The sequence below is a fragment of the Eutrigla gurnardus genome, assembly GCF_963514095.1.
Source record: "Eutrigla gurnardus genome assembly, chromosome: 2".
NCBI lineage: Eukaryota > Metazoa > Chordata > Actinopteri > Perciformes > Triglidae > Eutrigla > Eutrigla gurnardus.
The window spans coordinates 29963306-29982255 of record NC_139916.1 but is presented as its reverse complement, the minus strand read 5'-3'; the positions used below and the strand labels follow the sequence as shown (position 1 = coordinate 29982255).

General features: G+C 41.6%; 1 protein-coding gene across 6 annotated transcripts in view; it reads left to right on the top strand.

The window, feature by feature from the left end:
- nfasca (neurofascin homolog (chicken) a) overlaps positions 1-16443 on the top strand; it is a 155486-nt gene extending 139043 nt beyond the window's left edge. For 4 of the 6 annotated variants that reach the window (XM_084025408.1, XM_084025409.1, XM_084025411.1 and 1 more), the window contains 3 exons: positions 234-362; positions 2305-2374; positions 11492-16443. In XM_084025408.1, the coding sequence (XP_083881534.1) occupies positions 234-362; positions 2305-2374; positions 11492-11720 (428 nt within the window). In that variant the 3' untranslated portion in view covers positions 11721-16443. Of the gene's footprint in view, positions 1-233; positions 363-930; positions 967-2304; positions 2375-3046; positions 3160-11491 lie in introns of those variants that run through there. The other 2 variants (XM_084025413.1, XM_084025412.1) reach the window with 2 other exon arrangements.
- Positions 16444-18950: the final 2507 nt, after the last annotated feature.

Below are 18950 nucleotides of genomic sequence, written 5' to 3'. Positions count from 1 at the left end.
TATACAAAGAAACAGTTGTTTCACACAACGAATGTGCATACTCAACTCCTGTCTGGTTCAAATTCACTCAAACACATTGTTGTTACAGCGCTGGGGTGGGGGGGTGGGGGGTTGCTGAGGGCTCTGGGATGAGAGCACATTGCCTGATAGCTCATTGTGGTCCAGAAAAACACTCACTGTGCTTCCACTCCTCTCTCTCTTCCCCTCTGTGTGTGTTGTGTGTTTGTCTCCAGCCTACATAGACCAGGTAGACATTGCCACTCAAGGCTGGTTCATTGGTTTGATGTGTGCCATCGCCCTCATCATACTGATCCTCCTCATTGTCTGCTTCATCAAGAGGAGTCGCGGGGGCAAATACCCAGGTAAGGCCCGACACTCAGGCTTTGACACCCATAAGAGGACCGACGTTCGCCCCAAAGAGCTGTCTGAGTAGGCAGGTCGAGTCCAAACCCTTTTTCACTGTTATCCAGGAACAAAACATCCCCTTGTAATGAATTGTTCAAAAAATATGACCTGGTATTTTTGGTGTGATGTCTCGATGTTTAGACTTATTTATTATGAAGACAGAATATTTCATAGATTGGTCCATTATTAGCCACTGAAAGCTGTGCAAAAATAATTTATTACTATTGCATATATTTGGCTACTGATAGAAGTTGTCACTTGTTTTGAACCATGAATATGCTAAATGTGTTCATAATGACACACATGTTTTCACAGAGTGAAACAACACATGGCTGCTATTCACCAGGTCAAGACATACACTTACGCCAATTACCTACCACCAGATGCACTTAAAAACAACTGTACATAATATAAGAACATATTCAAATAGTCTCCTACAGCACTGATGCTGATCTACATATGTGATCATTCATAGGTTTGAGCTAAGAAGAGTTAGTGTTGTTAATGTTTTGCAGTTTTGTCTAGGTGGTGGTTGCGTGACTGCTTTCACAAAATATCTGGGTAGGTGCTGAACTGTGAATCACCTTTAACCGTGATGAAAGTGAAGAACTAACACTGTAATGAGTGATGTCATAATAAGGATTATAACAGGAATGTGACTAATGACACACACTGTAAAGCGTGTTTTCAGTACTGACTGCAGCACTGACCATACAAACCCAGTGTTGTATAACTGCTACTAAAACAGGCTTGTAAGTCTTGTGCACTGTGTCCCTAATGCATACAGTTAAGATTCATTACTGAGGCAGAAAGCTGAGTCAGAATCAGAATCAGAATTCCTTTATTGTCCCTCAACAGGGAAATTTGTTTGCCACAGCAGCCAAAGAACAGAATGTTAAAAAAAAAACACACACACACAATAATAATAATAATAACAATAGCAAAAATTAACAATATAAATTAAAAAGGTAAGAAATAGAATAGACTTGTACATACATATAAACATGATATTGTACAAAAATTACCAGCAGTGAATTTGTTTTTATTTACAATATAGAGTGCAGAATGAGGTCTATCCACATGCAACAAAACTGCATTCCTAATTACGTATTAAGGGAAATTCATGTTCTCCATGATTATGTTTATTTGAGCATATGTTCACGTGGCTGACATATTTACATCTGGGCCTTTTATGACGAGTCTACAAGCCAGCGAGAGATCTCATTATTTGGTGACATGGCTGAAAATGCTCGTCCGGACTTTGTGCTGTTTTGAGTTGGAACATCTGATGTGATTATCCAGAACTACAACACGGAGATTGACACACACACACACAAACAATGTCTGAATAGTCAAGGCATGCCCCATTTTTTTTTTTTTTTACATACGGGTGAAAAAAATAAATACATAAAAAGGGAAATTAATAAATATGGAAATAAATAAAAAACAAAATAAATGTAAACTGTAAATAATAAATTCAGAAGGAATTCATATCACCAATAATAAGTTATAGTAATAACTACAGTAATAACTTAAAGTAATAAATACATTTTCTTTTTTATTATTCAAATGTATTATGTTTTCTTTATTATTTTTATTTACTTAATTATTGAGTAATCAAATTATTATAATGGCAGTCCTCCATATTCGTATGAAACAAAATCTTGAGTTGAATGTTTTGTTGCATTTTTGTCTTGTTTTGTTTCAGTTCACAACGTTGTACAAAAAAATACAGTTGACAGGAGACAATATATTAAAACTTCATTGTTTACTTATGTTATTTTAACTGTTGTTAAGTGTTCAAACTAACTCGGGAACTGCTCAACATATTGACGGTTTTGTGTGTCGTATGTAACTACAACAAGTTCTCTGCAAAAACATGATTTCTTCTGTCCTCAGTCCGTGACAAAAAAGATCTCCCCTTGGACCCAGTAGATCAGAAAGACCAGGACGGATCCTTTGATTACCAGTAAGTCTATACCGCAATGTGAATGACATCAGTGTGAGTGTAAGATAGGAGAGAATATGAGATAGAGCTGCATGACGGGAAATGTTGAACTGGTTGAAGCAATAGTCATGTGAGGGGTTAACTATAAATGTGTACAAGGTTACGGAGTTTAACTTCCTTGAAAATTCAAGCAAAAGGTTCAATACAGGAGCGAAAGACTACATCCTTAAATCAACAACACTACAAAGACTGTCTTGGTGTCCATGTCCAGCTCCCTCTAGTTATTCTAGTGGATAGGAGATGTTGTGAATGATGGCAGAGAGACTGAGGTCATGCAAGCACAGCAGAGCAAAGAATTCACTACCCAGTTGTTGCCAAGTAACAGAAATGCTTCCTCCGTGTCACAACATCGTTCCTCTCTCCCTTTGCCGTTGTTTACAGATCCTTGTGTGCTCCTTTTGGTCAAAGTGATGAAAAAGAAATTAAAATAGACTGTGTGGATGTTGTCCCAGACGTTGTGACTACAACACACTTCATGATGTAAAACAGAGTTCCAGTTCTTAAAGCTTAGCTTATGTGAGTGGACTCAAAGCTTAGTTGAACACACGCAGTCAAGCTTGTAACTGTACTGTGAGGATGTTTGGTATAGTCTCTACATGTGTTGGTAAGTGCTGTGTCTTTTGCTCCCTGCAGGTCCCACTGATCTCTGTGGCTTCATTCTTCCTCATGAAGAATGAGCCCGTCTTTTCTCTGTCCGTCCACTTTGACTAAAAAAGCTGTCAAATCTAACCCGCTTCCTAAATCCTAGATGTAAATATTGTAACTGCTGGGTGAGAGTGGCACTAAAACGTTGCTCTTTAATCGTAGGAAGGAGCCTCTGAATGGTATTATTGTCCTTGGATCACATTATAAACAGTGTAAATGACGACACATCAACACACATAACAGCAAGAGTCTGTGGTACATACAGTTTGCAAAGCATTATGGGCTGTCTGATGTGTAGCTCTACCTTCGTACATATTTTAGCTAAAGGCATGGTGTTACAGTTTTTGTTTGACACTGCAATGCATCTTATTGCAACGAAATTCTAAAGATGGCTGTAAATGAGTGGTGTGATCAGCATTTATTTATAACCTGAGTGTTGCTGTGCTTAACACTGTGTGATTAATCCTATCCATTTGCAGTGTGTAAGAGCCTGTTTAATCAATAACCAGTGTAACATTACTGTTATACCCGGACCCTCTCTGACAGTCAAGGTCATTGCTGATTCTGACTCCATCTCTGGTTTTAATCCCTCAAGTCCAGTCAGCTCTGTGTGTCTGTGTGCATGTCAGGTTTTTTACATGCATGTATCATGTGGAGCTTGTCCTCCTTCCTGGCTTCCTCTTTCCTTGTCTACACTCCCTCTCTCTCCGCCCCGCGTCCTCACGTCTCGTCCCTCTCTCTCCTCCACGCTGAAATGGGTCATCTGTCCCTGACAGGAACGAAAACGAGAACAGGTACTTTGGTTTCGGCACGGCATCTCTCTTGGCCTGTGCATGTGGGGGGGAGCAGGCGTTTCCCCTGAGCTGGGGACAACGTGGGGCTGGATCAGGTGTAGATTATTTGGGGAGAGCAAACAGGACAATTTGCAGGATTAATCCTTTTATGCTCTTGGGTCAGCCTGCAAAGACATTCCGTCCATCAGTCCAACTGGCCTGCATCAGGGTTCAAGGCACTATTTGAACATGTGATGGACACGTAGACACCATGTGATTCTTAGAGATGGACAGGATGCAGCTGACAGCATAGCTGTGGTTCCTTAATGGGTGTCAAACTAGCTAACTAGCCCGCTATCCGTTTGTTGTTACTTGACTCATCTGATAACATGTGTGGTTTCCTACGGTGTCATCAGAACGCAGATGATTACATCCATCCATTGTGTACCGCTTAAGCTGTATTCAGGGTCACGGGGGGGGGGGGGGGGTGGAGCTGGAGCTAAAGGCAGGGTACATGTAGAGACAGACAACCATTCACACCTATGGGCAATTTAGAGTCATCAATGAACCTAACCCCATCCTGGACTGTGGGAGGAACCCAGAGAGAACACTGAGAACATGCAAACTGCACACAGAAGGAACCCATACCTGATCTGGGAATCGAACCCAGGACTCTCTCGCTGTGAGGCGACAGTGCTACCCACTACACCACCGTGCAGCCCCTTAGGGAGACCACAAGGGTAAAAACGGCAGGCAAAAAGAAACACTTACGACAACAAAACACGAAGGGACACGGGAGGCTGGATGCAGGTAGACGAATAATCCCAGGAAAACAGGGCGGTGCAGCATGCAGGGACCAACATATACAATACAATGACGAGCTGACGAGGGACAGGTGAAACACATTAGGGCAGGTAGGTAATCAACACGAGAGGGTGGGGGGAGTCAAGACAGCAGAAACAACAAGGACCAGGAAGTACAAGACAGGAAATCACACAGGGGACAAAATTACAAAATAAAACAGGAAATTAACTCGAGAAAAACAAAGATCATGACACCATTTCTGTTAAATGCATAGGGATCGGTCGATACCATCTTGTCTGGAACTTTTCCCTTAAATGAGAGAGCAAAGGAAAATACGTGGCTGTACCCAAAACAGGCTCTTCATGGATCAGCTGTTCCAGCAGCCTGAAGAGGCGTAATCCCAGAAAGCAGCCCCGAGTAATGAACATTATGGGATACCATTTTTTATACCATCAAGTTCCAGCCAAAGGCACTAACATGTTTTTCACCCTTGTAGAGGTTAATTGCATTGTTTTTTCTCCGCCGTCTGACATTTAAAAAGCATCCGCCACCAGGTGCACCGGGCGAGAGATGGCGAGGGAAATCAATTTGTGTCGCTTCGAGGGCAGGGAGGCAGCACGATCTCGGTTTGGCACAATTTGACACCCTTTAAGGAACCAGTTTAGGCAACAAACAGCTGAAGAAAATACTAAAGATTGAACTGACAAAATAAAGTTGGGACCTCAGATATATTATGAGGATGTTTATGATGCATTAAAGACATGGACGTCCAAGTAAAAACACGAGGAACACACACGATTTCTTCTCCTCTTCTTCACCATCTTCTTTTGCATTCTGTCTTCTTCCAGATGAGCTTCAGTTGTTATAGTGTGCAGGGCAAGCATCAACTCTTTTCATGAATACATTTTTTGCATGAAAAAAACAAGAGTTCTATCGCGCAGTTAAAGGAATTTGTTACAACCTGCGTCTTAAAGTCGGCCATCAGCATCATACAAATCAAATTAATTGCTGAAATCTGGTCGAAAAAACGAGTCGAGAAACACAAGCACTCAGACCACCAGGAAGGTTGTAAACAAACAGGTCAGATCTTACGGAGCTACTTCCTGCGTCAGCTTATACTTCCTGTAGTTCTCCTGAAGGATTCTCTGCAGCCTTTCACTTTCACCTCCTTGTAAAGTGGTTTCTACTCAACCCTTTTGCCCGATGAAAAACATTGATGTACTATTGGATGGCACAAATCATGAGGTGATATGTAGTAAATAGATACTGGGCCGTGTTAAACTGGCGTGATTCTTTCCCTTTGCTCCCATATCTCAGCAACCTCAGTGTTGTTAGAACTCATGATGGTAAAAAGCACAAAAATGAGACCCAGGTTGTAACAAGCTGTAATTAGATGAGCCAGTCACCAGCAACGCTGCCCTTTTCTCTTATGGGTAAAAAAGTATCAAAGCTCAAACTTCTTCTTTATTTCTTATTAGAATTCTGATTTAAATGTATTTAACTCCAGCCTTAGCAAAGATATATGAATGTTTCTGTTGTCCTCATCTCACTCTTTTCAGTGTCTGTGTATTTATGCATGTGTGGTTGTCCATCTGTGTCATTACTGTCTTTCTGTTCTACCCTCCCCACTTTATGTCCTTTGTCTCTTTCTTTTCCTCATTGGTCCCAAAGGTCTCTTGAAAGGTACTGTATGATGTAAGGGAGAGGAGTCCTCTTCCTCCTGCTATGAAATCTCATCTTCCGTTGCTCATTTGCAGTGCATTATAATTGATGAATGTCTCTTTGAGCCGTTCAGTTTGTTAGCATCCTTATGAATTTATCTAACACATTAAAGCATTTCAAAGCATGGTAAATCCATTATTGGACAGTATATAACCCATACAATGTCTGCAATACAAATCTGTCAAAAACATAACACACACGTTGACCTCCTGACTCTGTAGTTAAGTTAGTCTGTGTAATTTCATGTGGTTTCGTGAATGCTGCAGATGGGTGAGTTTACGTTCTGTAATGTGAGGAAGGTTATCTGAAATGTTCTAAGTTACTTCCCACACCTTTGCTCTCTAGTCAAAAAAATCCCCTAATCAGATAATTGAATCATTCCACACTCTGCCCTCTTTCATTGTGAAGGCATTCTCTTAAAGCCTGAAGCTGCTGGTGCAGTTCAGTCAACAGATGAATGCGAGGCGGTTTGAAAAAGGCTCTGCCTCTGGGCCACAAACACTTAAGTATCTGGACGAGATATAATCTGGAAGAGTTTCAATGGCACTGGTGCATCAAGAGATGTCCTTCTGATCCACTATAACACTCAGAGGACACTGAACCACAGAGCACATCAGCACCTGGATCAACAACTAACAGGCCGTCACTTAACGTAATGCAAAAATGTAACGCAACAACGCACTGCAACAGCGTACTGCAACAACGTACTGCAGCACATAACGCAGCAACGTAACGCAGCAACGTAACACAACAACGTAACACAACAACATAACTTAACAACGTAACTTAACAACGTAACGCAACAACGTAACGCAACAACGTAACGCAACAACGTATCGCAACAACGTATCGCAACAACGTACTGCAACAGCGTACTGCAACAGCGTACTGCAACAATGCTGCAGCACATAACACAACGCAGCAACTTAACACAACAACGCAATGCAACAACGTAACTTAACAACGTAACTTAACAACGTAACTTAACAGCGTAACTTAACAACGTAACGCAACAATGTAATGCAACAACGTGACGCAACAACGTAATGCAACAACGTAACGCAACAACGTAATGCAACAATGTAATACAACAAAGAAGCGCAACAACATACCTTAACAACGTAACGAAACAACATAATGCAACAATGTAGAGCAACAACATAACGCAACAATGAAACGCAACAACGTAACGCAACAACGTAACGCAACAATGCAACGCAACAATGTAACGCAACAACGTAATGCAACAAAGTAATGCAACAAAGTAATGCAACAACGTAACGCAACAACGTAAAGCAATATAATGCAGAAACAACGCAACAACGTAACGCAACAACGTAACGCAACAACGTAACGCAACAACGTAACGCAACAACGTAACGCAACAACGTAGGCAAGGCAAGCCAACTTTATTTGTATAGCACATTTCATACACACAAAGTGCTTCACATCATGACATGTCATACAACAAAGTGAAGAAAAAAAATAGAAGAATTAAAAGAAAATAAAGGCAAAATTAAAAATGCATTACAGAAAGACAAGGAGAATAAAAAAATATTTGCAATAATTAAAAGATTTAGGAGAAAGCTATGGTGAACATCAAAGTTTTCAGTCTAGTTTTAAAAGTGGTCAGAGTTGGGGCAAGTCTTACATCTTCAGGAAGTTTATTCCAGCTATCTGTTGCATAGTGACTAAATGATGCTCTCCCGTGATTGTTGTTTACTCTGGGAATCACTAACAGATTGGTCTCAGAAGATCTTAGTGGTCTAGAAGGCTTATGTAGTGGGAGGATATCAGTGATATACTTCGGTCCTAGACCATGTAGTGATTTATATGTGAGCAGGAGGATTTTGAAATCAATCCTCTGACATACAGGGAGCCAATGTAAGGATTTAAGAATTGGTGTAATGTGCTCACATTTTTTGGTCTTTGTAAGAACTCTAGCAGCAGCGTTCTGAACAAGCTGTAGCTGCCTGACAGTTTTTTTTGGAAGACCTGCAAGGAGACCATTACAGTAGTCTAGCCTACTAGTAATAAAGGCATGTACAAGTCTTGAGCTGACATGAGCCCTCTAAGTCTTGCTACATTTTTGAGGTGATAGTAGGCTGATTTTGTTTTTTGATAACGTAACGCAACAACGTAAACACAACAACATGACACAACATTGTATTGCAACAACTCAACACAACACTGTGACACAACATTGGGATACAACATCGTATTGCAACAACGTAACAACACAATGCAACAACATAATGTGACAACGCAACCTAAAGATGTAACTAGACAACCCGACAATGTTTCAAAACTACCGGATCGCCCATAAAGTTGGAATAACTTGCAAATGTCTTATAGCGCCAAAAAAATGCATGAATTCATTTCACCTGGGTCATTGGGACACATGTAACCATTGCAGCCAGTCAAAAGTGATTACTAATGCATTTAAATAGGAATAAACAGAGGATTGTGTCTAAAAACGAAATACTACAACTTTATGGGCAACAGTGGATATAACGTACTGGAAAAACGAAACTGTTGTATAATCAACCCCTTTAAAGAACACACATGAAGTCAAAGTTTTCTTTTGGTTACACATGGGACATGAATACGGTCTCCTTTGATCCAGCCACCGCTTGTTCCACCTGCCCTTATCACTTCTTATCCTCGTAATTATACCACGCAAATTCATACAATGTAACTTTCAATAACACTTATATACGTAACTTTCATGAACACTCATGTACTACATCACTTGTTCGTTGTACTTTGTCACTTTCTCTGAATGCAAAAACATCTGTGCGTTCAGCTTCCCGGTGGTTTGCAGGAACATAGGTTAACATTTCTTCTCAGTGACTTGGATGTTTGAATATCCATCCATCCATCCATCCATCCATCCATCCATCGTCTACCGCTTATCCTGTATTCAGGGTTGCGGGGGGGGGCTGGAGCCGATCCCAGCTGACAATGAACGTGCTATTACATTTTATTGTTATTATTGACTATTACATTTTCTAATCGATTAAAACATCAACATCATCATTTCCATCATCAACTCCCACTCTCTCCATGTCTTCACCTTGTTGCATATCAGCATGTGTTCTGAAAGGGTCCATTGTTTCTCCGTCACTCTCGCTCTGCTCGGAAACATTGTTTCATGGAGTGAAAAAGTGCTGAATTTTGGGATTGCTCAGAGTTTAATTCTGTTGAATTTGAATTGTATCAGACTGTGATTGTGCTGCATCTGGTGGGCCATTTGTGCCCCAAATTATTCACATGTATGGTTTTGAAAAAACATATCAAGCAATGTGTGTGGTTACCACAGTGTTTCAGCATGGAGCATGATGATTCTGGGAAGCTACGGTGTGGATTCTGTCCTTGCAGAGGGAATCTGAATACATAATATGTGAAACCCATAGCAGAGAAGGAAAATCAAAGAGGAAAATATCCCTTTTGCATCCTTCGAGTGCACTACCTGCTGTTATGCTACTGGCTTGATCTGAGACAAGAACGCTGATGCTAGTCTGGAGCTCCATGCATGACGTTCTCTTCCCCCTGAAGTCACAGTTAGGAGACATGCAGCCATGCTCTGAGCTGAAATCAAGCACAGCTCCACCAATGAGCTTGCTTGGATCTCATGTCAGCATATGGCCACCAATTAGCATGTGTATGCTAATGACTTATTTGAATTTCTGATGCCAGCATTTATCTCTTTTAATCACCCCTGTCTCCCAGGTTTACTTATTTACGTTAACAGGTACATTTTATGTTTGCCATATTTTCAAGGGAAGTATTTTGTTGTCAGTCCAGGAAGAGTGAAGTTCTTATACGATACAGAAGGAGAATTTATTACAGATAATTCAAATACAAGACCGACTTGATGTCCTGCATCCTACGTGTTGTTAGGTTTCATTCAGTGTAAACATTCAGTGTTTGCAGATACATTCAGTCATAATCCAGGCTATTATTTACTATATGATTTTTAAAGTTTTATCTGCTTTCAGGAGACAGGGTTGCTTTTAAAACATAGAGGTGAATACTGTATGGTGTTCTGCAAAATCAACTTTTAACTGTAGCATCTTTGGTATAAAATGCTAATGCTGCTATGTTTTTAAAGGACAGGTTTGGATTCTTTCAAATCTACCGTATACAGTACTCACATATGTAGAGAGAGTTGTGAACGTGAGCGTACGGTTTTAACTTTGCAGCAGTCAATAAAAAAAGAAAACAGGTCCAGGATTTAGCTCATATAGCTCACTAGACAAATGAAGTTAAAAGAATATTTAAGCAGAATGCGAACAGGCTGGTGTCGGCAGAACATAACAACTTATGTCATTGTGTCGTAGTGATGTTATTTATCTACGCCAAACATTTACGTTTAAGTTTCTATGAGCAACCACAGAGGCATTCGGCTGAGTCACTAGTTAGCTTCCTTCCGTCTTCATCAGTGTATCAGTGTTTGCTTTAGTAGAGCTCAGCCTCCCTGTTTTAACCTCAGCTCACTGCTGTTCATGTTGTGTAAATAGACTCTAGAGACTGTTAAGTCTCTGGGTTTATGTAATGTAGCATTATTTATTTGATCTAAAATAACTATTATTCTGATAAAAGCCATTCAAATTAGTGCATTGATATCATCTGGGTCCGGAGCTAGAAGTAGATTTGGGTTCACTGGTTTATTGTCCGGCTGCTTCAGGTTTACGTAAGTGGCCCGGGTGGAGCTAGCCAGCTACATCAAGTTCAAGAGTCAAGCACACACACTCTCTCTGCACAGCCTCTAGAGTAGTTGCTTTACGGCCGGTTTGGTGAGGAATAAATACTTCCATGTGAGAACTGTATTCATATAGAATTGAAATAATTAGAACTTCCCCTTTAAGGAAAATATGGAAAAGAAATGAAAATTAAATCTAAATTCTAGTCTAACAAGCCATGAGTGACCTAAACATTCAGTCACTTTACTAAGAGTTAAGCTGAAAAATACTTGATTAACATCATTTCTTTACCCGCAATCTGCATAACCTTCACTTCCCCTTTAACCTGCCGACGGCGACGACGCGGCCCCCCGTCTCCTGCTGACGCGTTGCAACAATATCCTGCTCCCCTTTTAACCTTCACCTCTGCTCTCCGTTCACCTCCGCAGCAGCGACGAGGACAACAAGCCCCTCCAGGGCAGCCAGACGTCGCTGGACGGCAACGTGAAGGAGAGCGACGACAGCCTGGTGGACTACGGCGAAGGCGGCGACGGCCAGTTCAACGAGGACGGCTCTTTCATCGGCCAGTACACCGTGAAGAAGGACAAGGATGAAACGGAGGGCAACGAGAGCTCCGAGGCCACCTCACCCGTCAACGCCATCTACTCGCTGGCGTAGTGCCGTAGCAACGCCAAACCACAAACACGATACACCAGACGCAAACACACACACACACATGAATATATCGATGTATGAAACACGTTGAACAGGAGGGACGCATCAGGGCCGATCTGGAGACTCTTCCCTCTGCAGAGAAAGTGGAACGTGGGAGTGGATTTACACCACAAGCCTTTATTTTAGTTTCCAGCTGGACGAAGGTGACGTTTGGACAAAACGAGGATGGCTCGTGTCCCTCGGCCCTTACACAGACCTGAAGTGTGCCTTCAGGGCGGCTTCCAGCACCAGGAGGCATCAACAAGTGTTCTTTAGAGATCTTTCTTTGGTTGGTTTCTGCTCCGAACATTTCCAGTGTCCCTGCTCTCCTGATACCCTCATACCTCCCAGATAACACACACACACACACACACACACACACACACACACACACACACACACACACAAACACACACACTGGCTCGTCCTGTAACATATCAGCTTCTAACCATCAAACTCAACAGGATGCCGGCAGATATGTTTATCATATTGATATTTACGCAATGAAAGATTTTAGTTTCTCCACAGCCGGTAGACGAGTCATTGAATCTTAACGAGTGCTGTAAACAGTCCTGGCACACATTTTAGTGCCCTGCAAAACTATGCACCATCACCTCCTCCATTGCATTCTGGGTTAGTAAAAGTACACGTTGGGTTCCCTTTTTACCACTCGCAGGTTGGATCACATGCTTTTATTCACTTTGCCTTGTCCGATGTGGTAGTTGGATGTTTTTTCTTACCTTTAATCCGATGTTGCAGTGCAGATGTTGGAAATGGCCGCCGCAAGGGAGGCTGTTTCTGCCACAAGTACCGAGCTCTGATGTTAATGAATTGAATTTTTTTTATTTCATATTTTTTAAAAGATGATAACTATCATCTATGAGCATGGTAGTAACTTGAGAAGTGGAAGGCAACAGAGAGGAAAGTTAGTTTTGATTGAGAAACACCAGTAAACCACAAACCAGTGAATTCCCTAGTTAGCATGCACGCTAATGCTGCATTCATGTCAACTGGGAAATGTGAAGTGTTTTCTGTTGAGTTTCCTATTGGTTCCATACCACACCACTTTACAAAGGACACTTTTACCAAACCAGACATTGCAACATAGGCAAGTTGGTCGGTCGGTCAGTACAAAAACTGGATATGTATTCCTCTTCACCTTACCAACACGTGTTTTGTGACACCAGGATTCTGGACATGTTCCAGCTGCTGTAAACCAGCATCGTGTTTTCAAACTGGAAGCCAATGTCTCGGTGCTCTCCCATGGGACATGAATGCAGCACGAGAGGCTGTAATCTTTAAGGTGTGTTCAGACTACATCTGTTCCTTGTCTTTTTCTCCAAACATCTCACCACTGAATTTGTTTTGATTTATTCACCGTCGGCTCCGATCAGACCAAATAAGTGCTAACGTTAGCTTCACACACACACACCATGAATCATACAGTTTAAATGAATGAAGACAAAATTGCAAGTTTTCAGTTCAGATCATGGTCCCCCCCCCACCCCACCCCCCCGAGGCGTTCAGGGTGCTCCCGGTAAAACAATCAGCAACCAATCAGTTACTTTCCTCTTGACTTTTGTCTCTTTTTGTCTACTTATGTTTATGATCGGAGTCATAAATCCTCATAAAGGTTTTGCCGAAGTGTCAACATGGACACGTCTTTGGCTCAGTGCATCCATCGGTTTAGTCTGAACACACCTTTTTTCCGCCTCTGGTTTTTATAAATGCAGCTAATTTGTTAATCATTACAGATAAAAAAAGTTAGGGCCATGTAGAATACTTGAAATAAATGACAGCATGAAAATATATACATTGAATTCACAGCCACCTTTGAAATGAAATGCAGCTTATTTTTGCAGAGGAAGGAAGAAAAAAGTAACAGAATATGTTTTTAGAAAACGCTGAATATTTCACTTGTCCTCAGCGTTATTAGTGACGTCATCATTCTGTTGGCAGACTGACGGTGTTTCTTTCTTTGATGCTTAATTGGGTTCTTCGTTTTGGCACTCACACTGTAGTTACCTGCTACTCAACAGCACTGTTAATCCCACCAATGCTAAATCACAACCATCTTTACTGCACTTAGCATTGTACTTCACATATTTATTTTATATTTCTATTTATTACATTATGTGGATAGTATTAATATTAGTCCTTAATTTAATAATTGTTGTTACAAACATTTTTTTTGACCAACTAATTTTGTTGCCTCGCACCAGAAATAGCCAGAATAAAAATGTCTGCAGAATCTGTTATAGAGGCTAAACACAACAGTATGTTCAAGATATTTGTGAGATTTGTAGCAGCTGGCTTTTCTGCTGTAAACAAACACAACATCATGTCTATCCTTCCATTGTGCTGCTCTTGTCATCCTTATGTTGTATTACAGTTACTCTGTGTTGTTATTCAGATTTATGTAACATAAGCTTTCCACCACACAGAAAATTAATATTGTTGTTTATTATTTATTTGACATATATTCTGTACATGTAGGTCATGAAGAAAAATTATATTTGTAAATATTTAAAAGTCGATTTCCCCCCCAAAAAATGCTTTATCTGAAACAAGAAGTCCCACGTGTGAATCCACCGAACAAATGCGACAGGTGCGTCTTTAGTCCGTCCTGCACCGTTGTAATGTAGCTTTGACTGACATTTGCACTCTGAAAAAGTAACAAGAATCATCGTTCACTCTGTGTTGCCCGTTGCTTTGACATGTTGATATGTGGTTCTGACTGAAGTCTATCAGTCACCGTTTGATGATGGTTTGGATTCTATATTGTGAAAGAGGAACATGTTCGATTCTCTATGATGTAAATAAGTGATCCTGCAATATACCGTTTGTAGCATCGTCGCATACAATCTGCTAGTAGGCCTAAAAAACATGCATTCAATGCCGCTCCTTTAAACCGCATACACTCCTTCACCTAACAGGCCTGTTGTTGCATAGCCTCTCCCATTTCAGGGGCCACCTTACGGAGCCGATCACATTGAGGTACACCGCCTGCAAAAAAAACATGGTTTCCCTCCGGTGCGGCGCCTGGCAGGCACTCTGCTCTTGCGTTACGTTTTTCTCACGTTTTTCTAGCAACAATTTCAAGCCAGGTCAACCAGGTCACACCGCCCATCAATGTCACAGTTGGAGCAGGAGGCGGGCTTTACTACGCAACCACGCCCTTCCTGTTTTGATGGCGGTGGATGTGGGAGGAACGGACAATGGAAGGTTGATATTAGTGCTTTTTAATCAGGATGAACTATATCTTCTTCAGTCTGTATCTTTTTATGGTCTTTTCCCCTCCTCATCAACAGCAGAGCAACATGAAGACCTCCACGTCTGCTTCAATCTACATTTGATCACCTGGTTGCGCCCGACGCACTTTGCAAAGGGGCATTTTTGTGTGTGGACGTGTCTCAGTGTGATCGGGGTCTTACATGACTGAAGGCAAAGCCGTACTTTCCTCTCCCACATGGGTCTACTTTGGTATGCACTACATAAATGTCATCCATTCATAACATGTGTACCCACGCTCCAGTGTCATTCCTCAGCCCAGTCCAGTAGGGGGCGTATGCACCTGTAGCTGGTTTAACAGAAGGAAGGAGATAAGAACGTGGATGCTTGTTTTGAAGAGAGGTTGTGCGAGGCGATCCCATCCGTCACTGTTTTAATGTTGCAGTGGCTTACATTAGTCCGGCGTATCTGATATAATCGAGTTGACATGGATCAGCTGAATGAACGGTTAAACGTGACCGGCCCACAATCTACTGACCAAACCTGGGTATTTGGAGGAGCTTTTAAAAGAGGAAAGACCTCGTTGAAGGCCCCTAAAATGGAACGCAACATGTCTTGTGTGAGGCGGACATTTTCAGTTTCAACAAAAAAGTCTGATCCTCCAAAAACCTCTCCGTCACTAATCCACTCTTCCATGTTCCCTTCTGTCTCTCTGCAGAAACTCAAAGCAATATTCTCTGGGTTTTAATCAGCTGGGTGTTTTCTCTGATGCCATTGTTTTACAGTACGTCCGCTCTAACATTGGGGTTGGGGCACCGAGCACAGATGCTGAAACAGGAAGTTAAAGCACTGAGGGATGGAATGCTGTGTTGGAACATGAAGGTCCAAACTTCATCACCAGACTCATGGAAGCGTTTTCTTCTGGATCTGGTCTGGAAACCTCCCTCCCCCAAAGTGGATCACAGTGGGGAAATGTTGTAACTGTATATGACAAAGGATTCCGCATATTTGCTGATGAACAGTGCTTTTTTCCCCCTTGTCTTGCACGTTGACTCTTTTTACCGTCCGCATCGTCTCGGCTCACCTTCACTGTGGGGAAAAGAAGATGTCAATGTGCAGTTTTACAGCTTTGTGTTTTTATTCATGTCAAAAGGCTGCAAAGTGTAGAATTTAACTGGTGCACATACACCATTTGCATTTTTTTAATGATTGATCACACGCTGTCTGGCTTTTAAAAGAAAATATAAATTCACATGTTAGCATCTTCTTGTTTTGACCATATGTATCAGAGCAGCTCGTCAAAGTCTCGCTTCGACACGCAAAATAACAGCTTTTGTAAGGTACATACGCAACAGAAAATGGCATAAATATATTCACCATGTATGCGTGTATGATGAGTTGTTGCAACTTCTGCTAGCGACGCCTTCTTTATAGTAAAGCTATCTCCTTTTCTCTACCTCCTGACGGCTTGTCTCTCTGTTCATCTCTGCATTTTCAACACTTCTTATTGTAGTTTCAAAGAAACTAAAGAAAAACTGACCAAACTGTGTGAACAGCTGTGGAAGAAGAGGTAATGTAATGCAACGCAGCCTGAAGCATTGAGCGAAGTCATCAGCACTTAATTAGGATTCTTATTTCACAGCTTCCATCTCAGCAGAATTCATCAGACATGGATCATTTATGTGGCGATCATTTCATCACAGATAAACCTGACTGTGTCCAGATGCCGACTCAAGCTAATAATGCAATCAGCCAGAGGATCAAGAGTGGGCTTCTTGAGAAGAGGTTTAATTCCAGTTACGATGATGTCAATAGTCTGGATGTTCATAAGAAGAGCATTTCTCTGCTCTGCTCAACAACACATACTGCTGCTCTGCTGTTTTCTGGAGACATAAAGTATCTCTCTCTGTCTGTCTGTCTGTCTGTGTTTCTCTGTCTGTCTGTCTCTCTTGCTCTATTTCTCTCTCTGTCTCTCAATCCGTCTGTCTGTCTGTTTCTCTTCGTCTGTCTCTCTGTCTGTCCGTCCCTCTGTCTCTCTCTTTCTCTCTGTCTGTCTGTCTGTGTTTCTCTCCGTCTGTCTGTCCCTCTGTCTGTCTCTCTCTTTCTCTCTGTCTGTCTGCTTGGGTGTGCCTTCTTGTCGTCCTCTCTCTGTTTAGACAAAGCTGAAGAATATGTGGAATAGATAAATAAAACCATGATTACAAACAGAAGACACTATTTCCAACAAATATGGAGGATGGATTTTAAACTTTTAAACTGATCATGACCAGAACCATAAGAACTGAAACTGCAGGAGAACAGCAGGAAGGGAGGGGAGGATAGTTAAGTGTGGAAACAGGATCTTTTATTTAACAGAATGAGATCGTCCATCCATCTATCCATCCATCGTCTACCGCTTATCCTGTATTCATGGTCAGGGGGCGAAGGCAGGGTTCACCCTGGAAGGGTCGCCAGTCTAGAGATCGTTCATGTCATATATAATATATCATTAATAATGTTAATGTTAATAGTAGATCATCAGTTTATTTTCTTGCCAGATTCTCTCAGGCCACACAGAAAAAAAACCAGATGCAGAAATAATCGCTGGTGTTCGAGGTCAAGACGGAATAGATTTGTGTATAATTGTTGATTTCTGTCTGAATAACTCAGATTTGTTGCAAAAAATTCAAAATGAAAAAATGCTTTCTTGACTTGCAAAATTATCTTTTTAATTGACACAAATCATATGTGTAATTCATGGTACAATTCAAACAGGTCAGACAATTATTTGTTGCTCACTTTGACTAACAAACAGACACAGGAAGGGGCGGGACTTGGTCTCTCTACCTGCTGTGTGTGGGCCAACCTCTCTGTCTCTAGTCTGGATACCATTACATTATGATCTTCCCACATCTTCTTCACAGCTCCATAACCTGCTCTACCAGAAATCCTTGTTCATCACATTTGGTTAATGGTGAGCACTCCTCTCTGCCTGCTGCCAAGTCCATGCAATGATTAAAAGCCTGCCTTATAAAACCATGATATTTCGACCAGGTATCCTGTGTGAAGGCTTTTAGACCCAGACACCACACGGATCATATTTTACAGTCATGTTTCAGCCCACAAAGTAACCAAAGCAGAACTTTACAGTCTATTGATTTATCCCCTGTACCCTGGGACAAAGTGGATTACACCATTCCCATTAGTAAGTGGCATAAGTGCTGAGCTCGTTTTACACAAACAGCACAACACAAAACCAGCTCCAAGATTAATAAAAGCCACAGTAAATCTAGTTGTGTGTATGGCAGAAATGGAAAGAGCGCATGGGAGTGGTCCCTTTGGTGGTGACATGTTTTATTGAAGATGGCCTGATCCATTCTGCCGTGACCCCCTCCAGGCTGGTAAATATTAATGTCTCAGCCCTCCGTAGACGAGCGTTTTCACCGCCTCGTACATCAGCGTGTAAAGACCCATTAGCAACCCAGTACATGGACTGGCAGAGGGGAGAGGACAGAGGCAGTCATGGCCTGGCATCTCAGAGGAAGTGTTAGCCTAATTATTACATGGACCTCAGGTTTCCGCAGCAACCATGCCAAAGGTTGAGAAAATATTTATTTGTTAGCTGGGTTGACAATGGAGAGCAGCGATGTCTGTGTTGCTTCATATTGTGTGTGTGTGTGTGTGTGTGTGTGTGTGTGTTCTTCAGGTTTCTTAGTGTAGTAATACGTTGGCATATATTCAATCCTTTAATGAAATTCATTGTAAATGTCAAGTTAAATATTAATTTTGTTTTCTTCTCCAGGGTGGTCAGACCACTATTCAGCCTTTGGCTTAGACCAGGGATGCCAGGGTTACGGCCCACGAGCCAGACCCGGCCCGATTGTACGTCACATCCGGCCCGCGGGTGATAGGGGAGAATATTTGTTTTAACTATTATTTTATCTATTTAAAAAAAAAAAATGATATACCGTAAATCCTCTAATA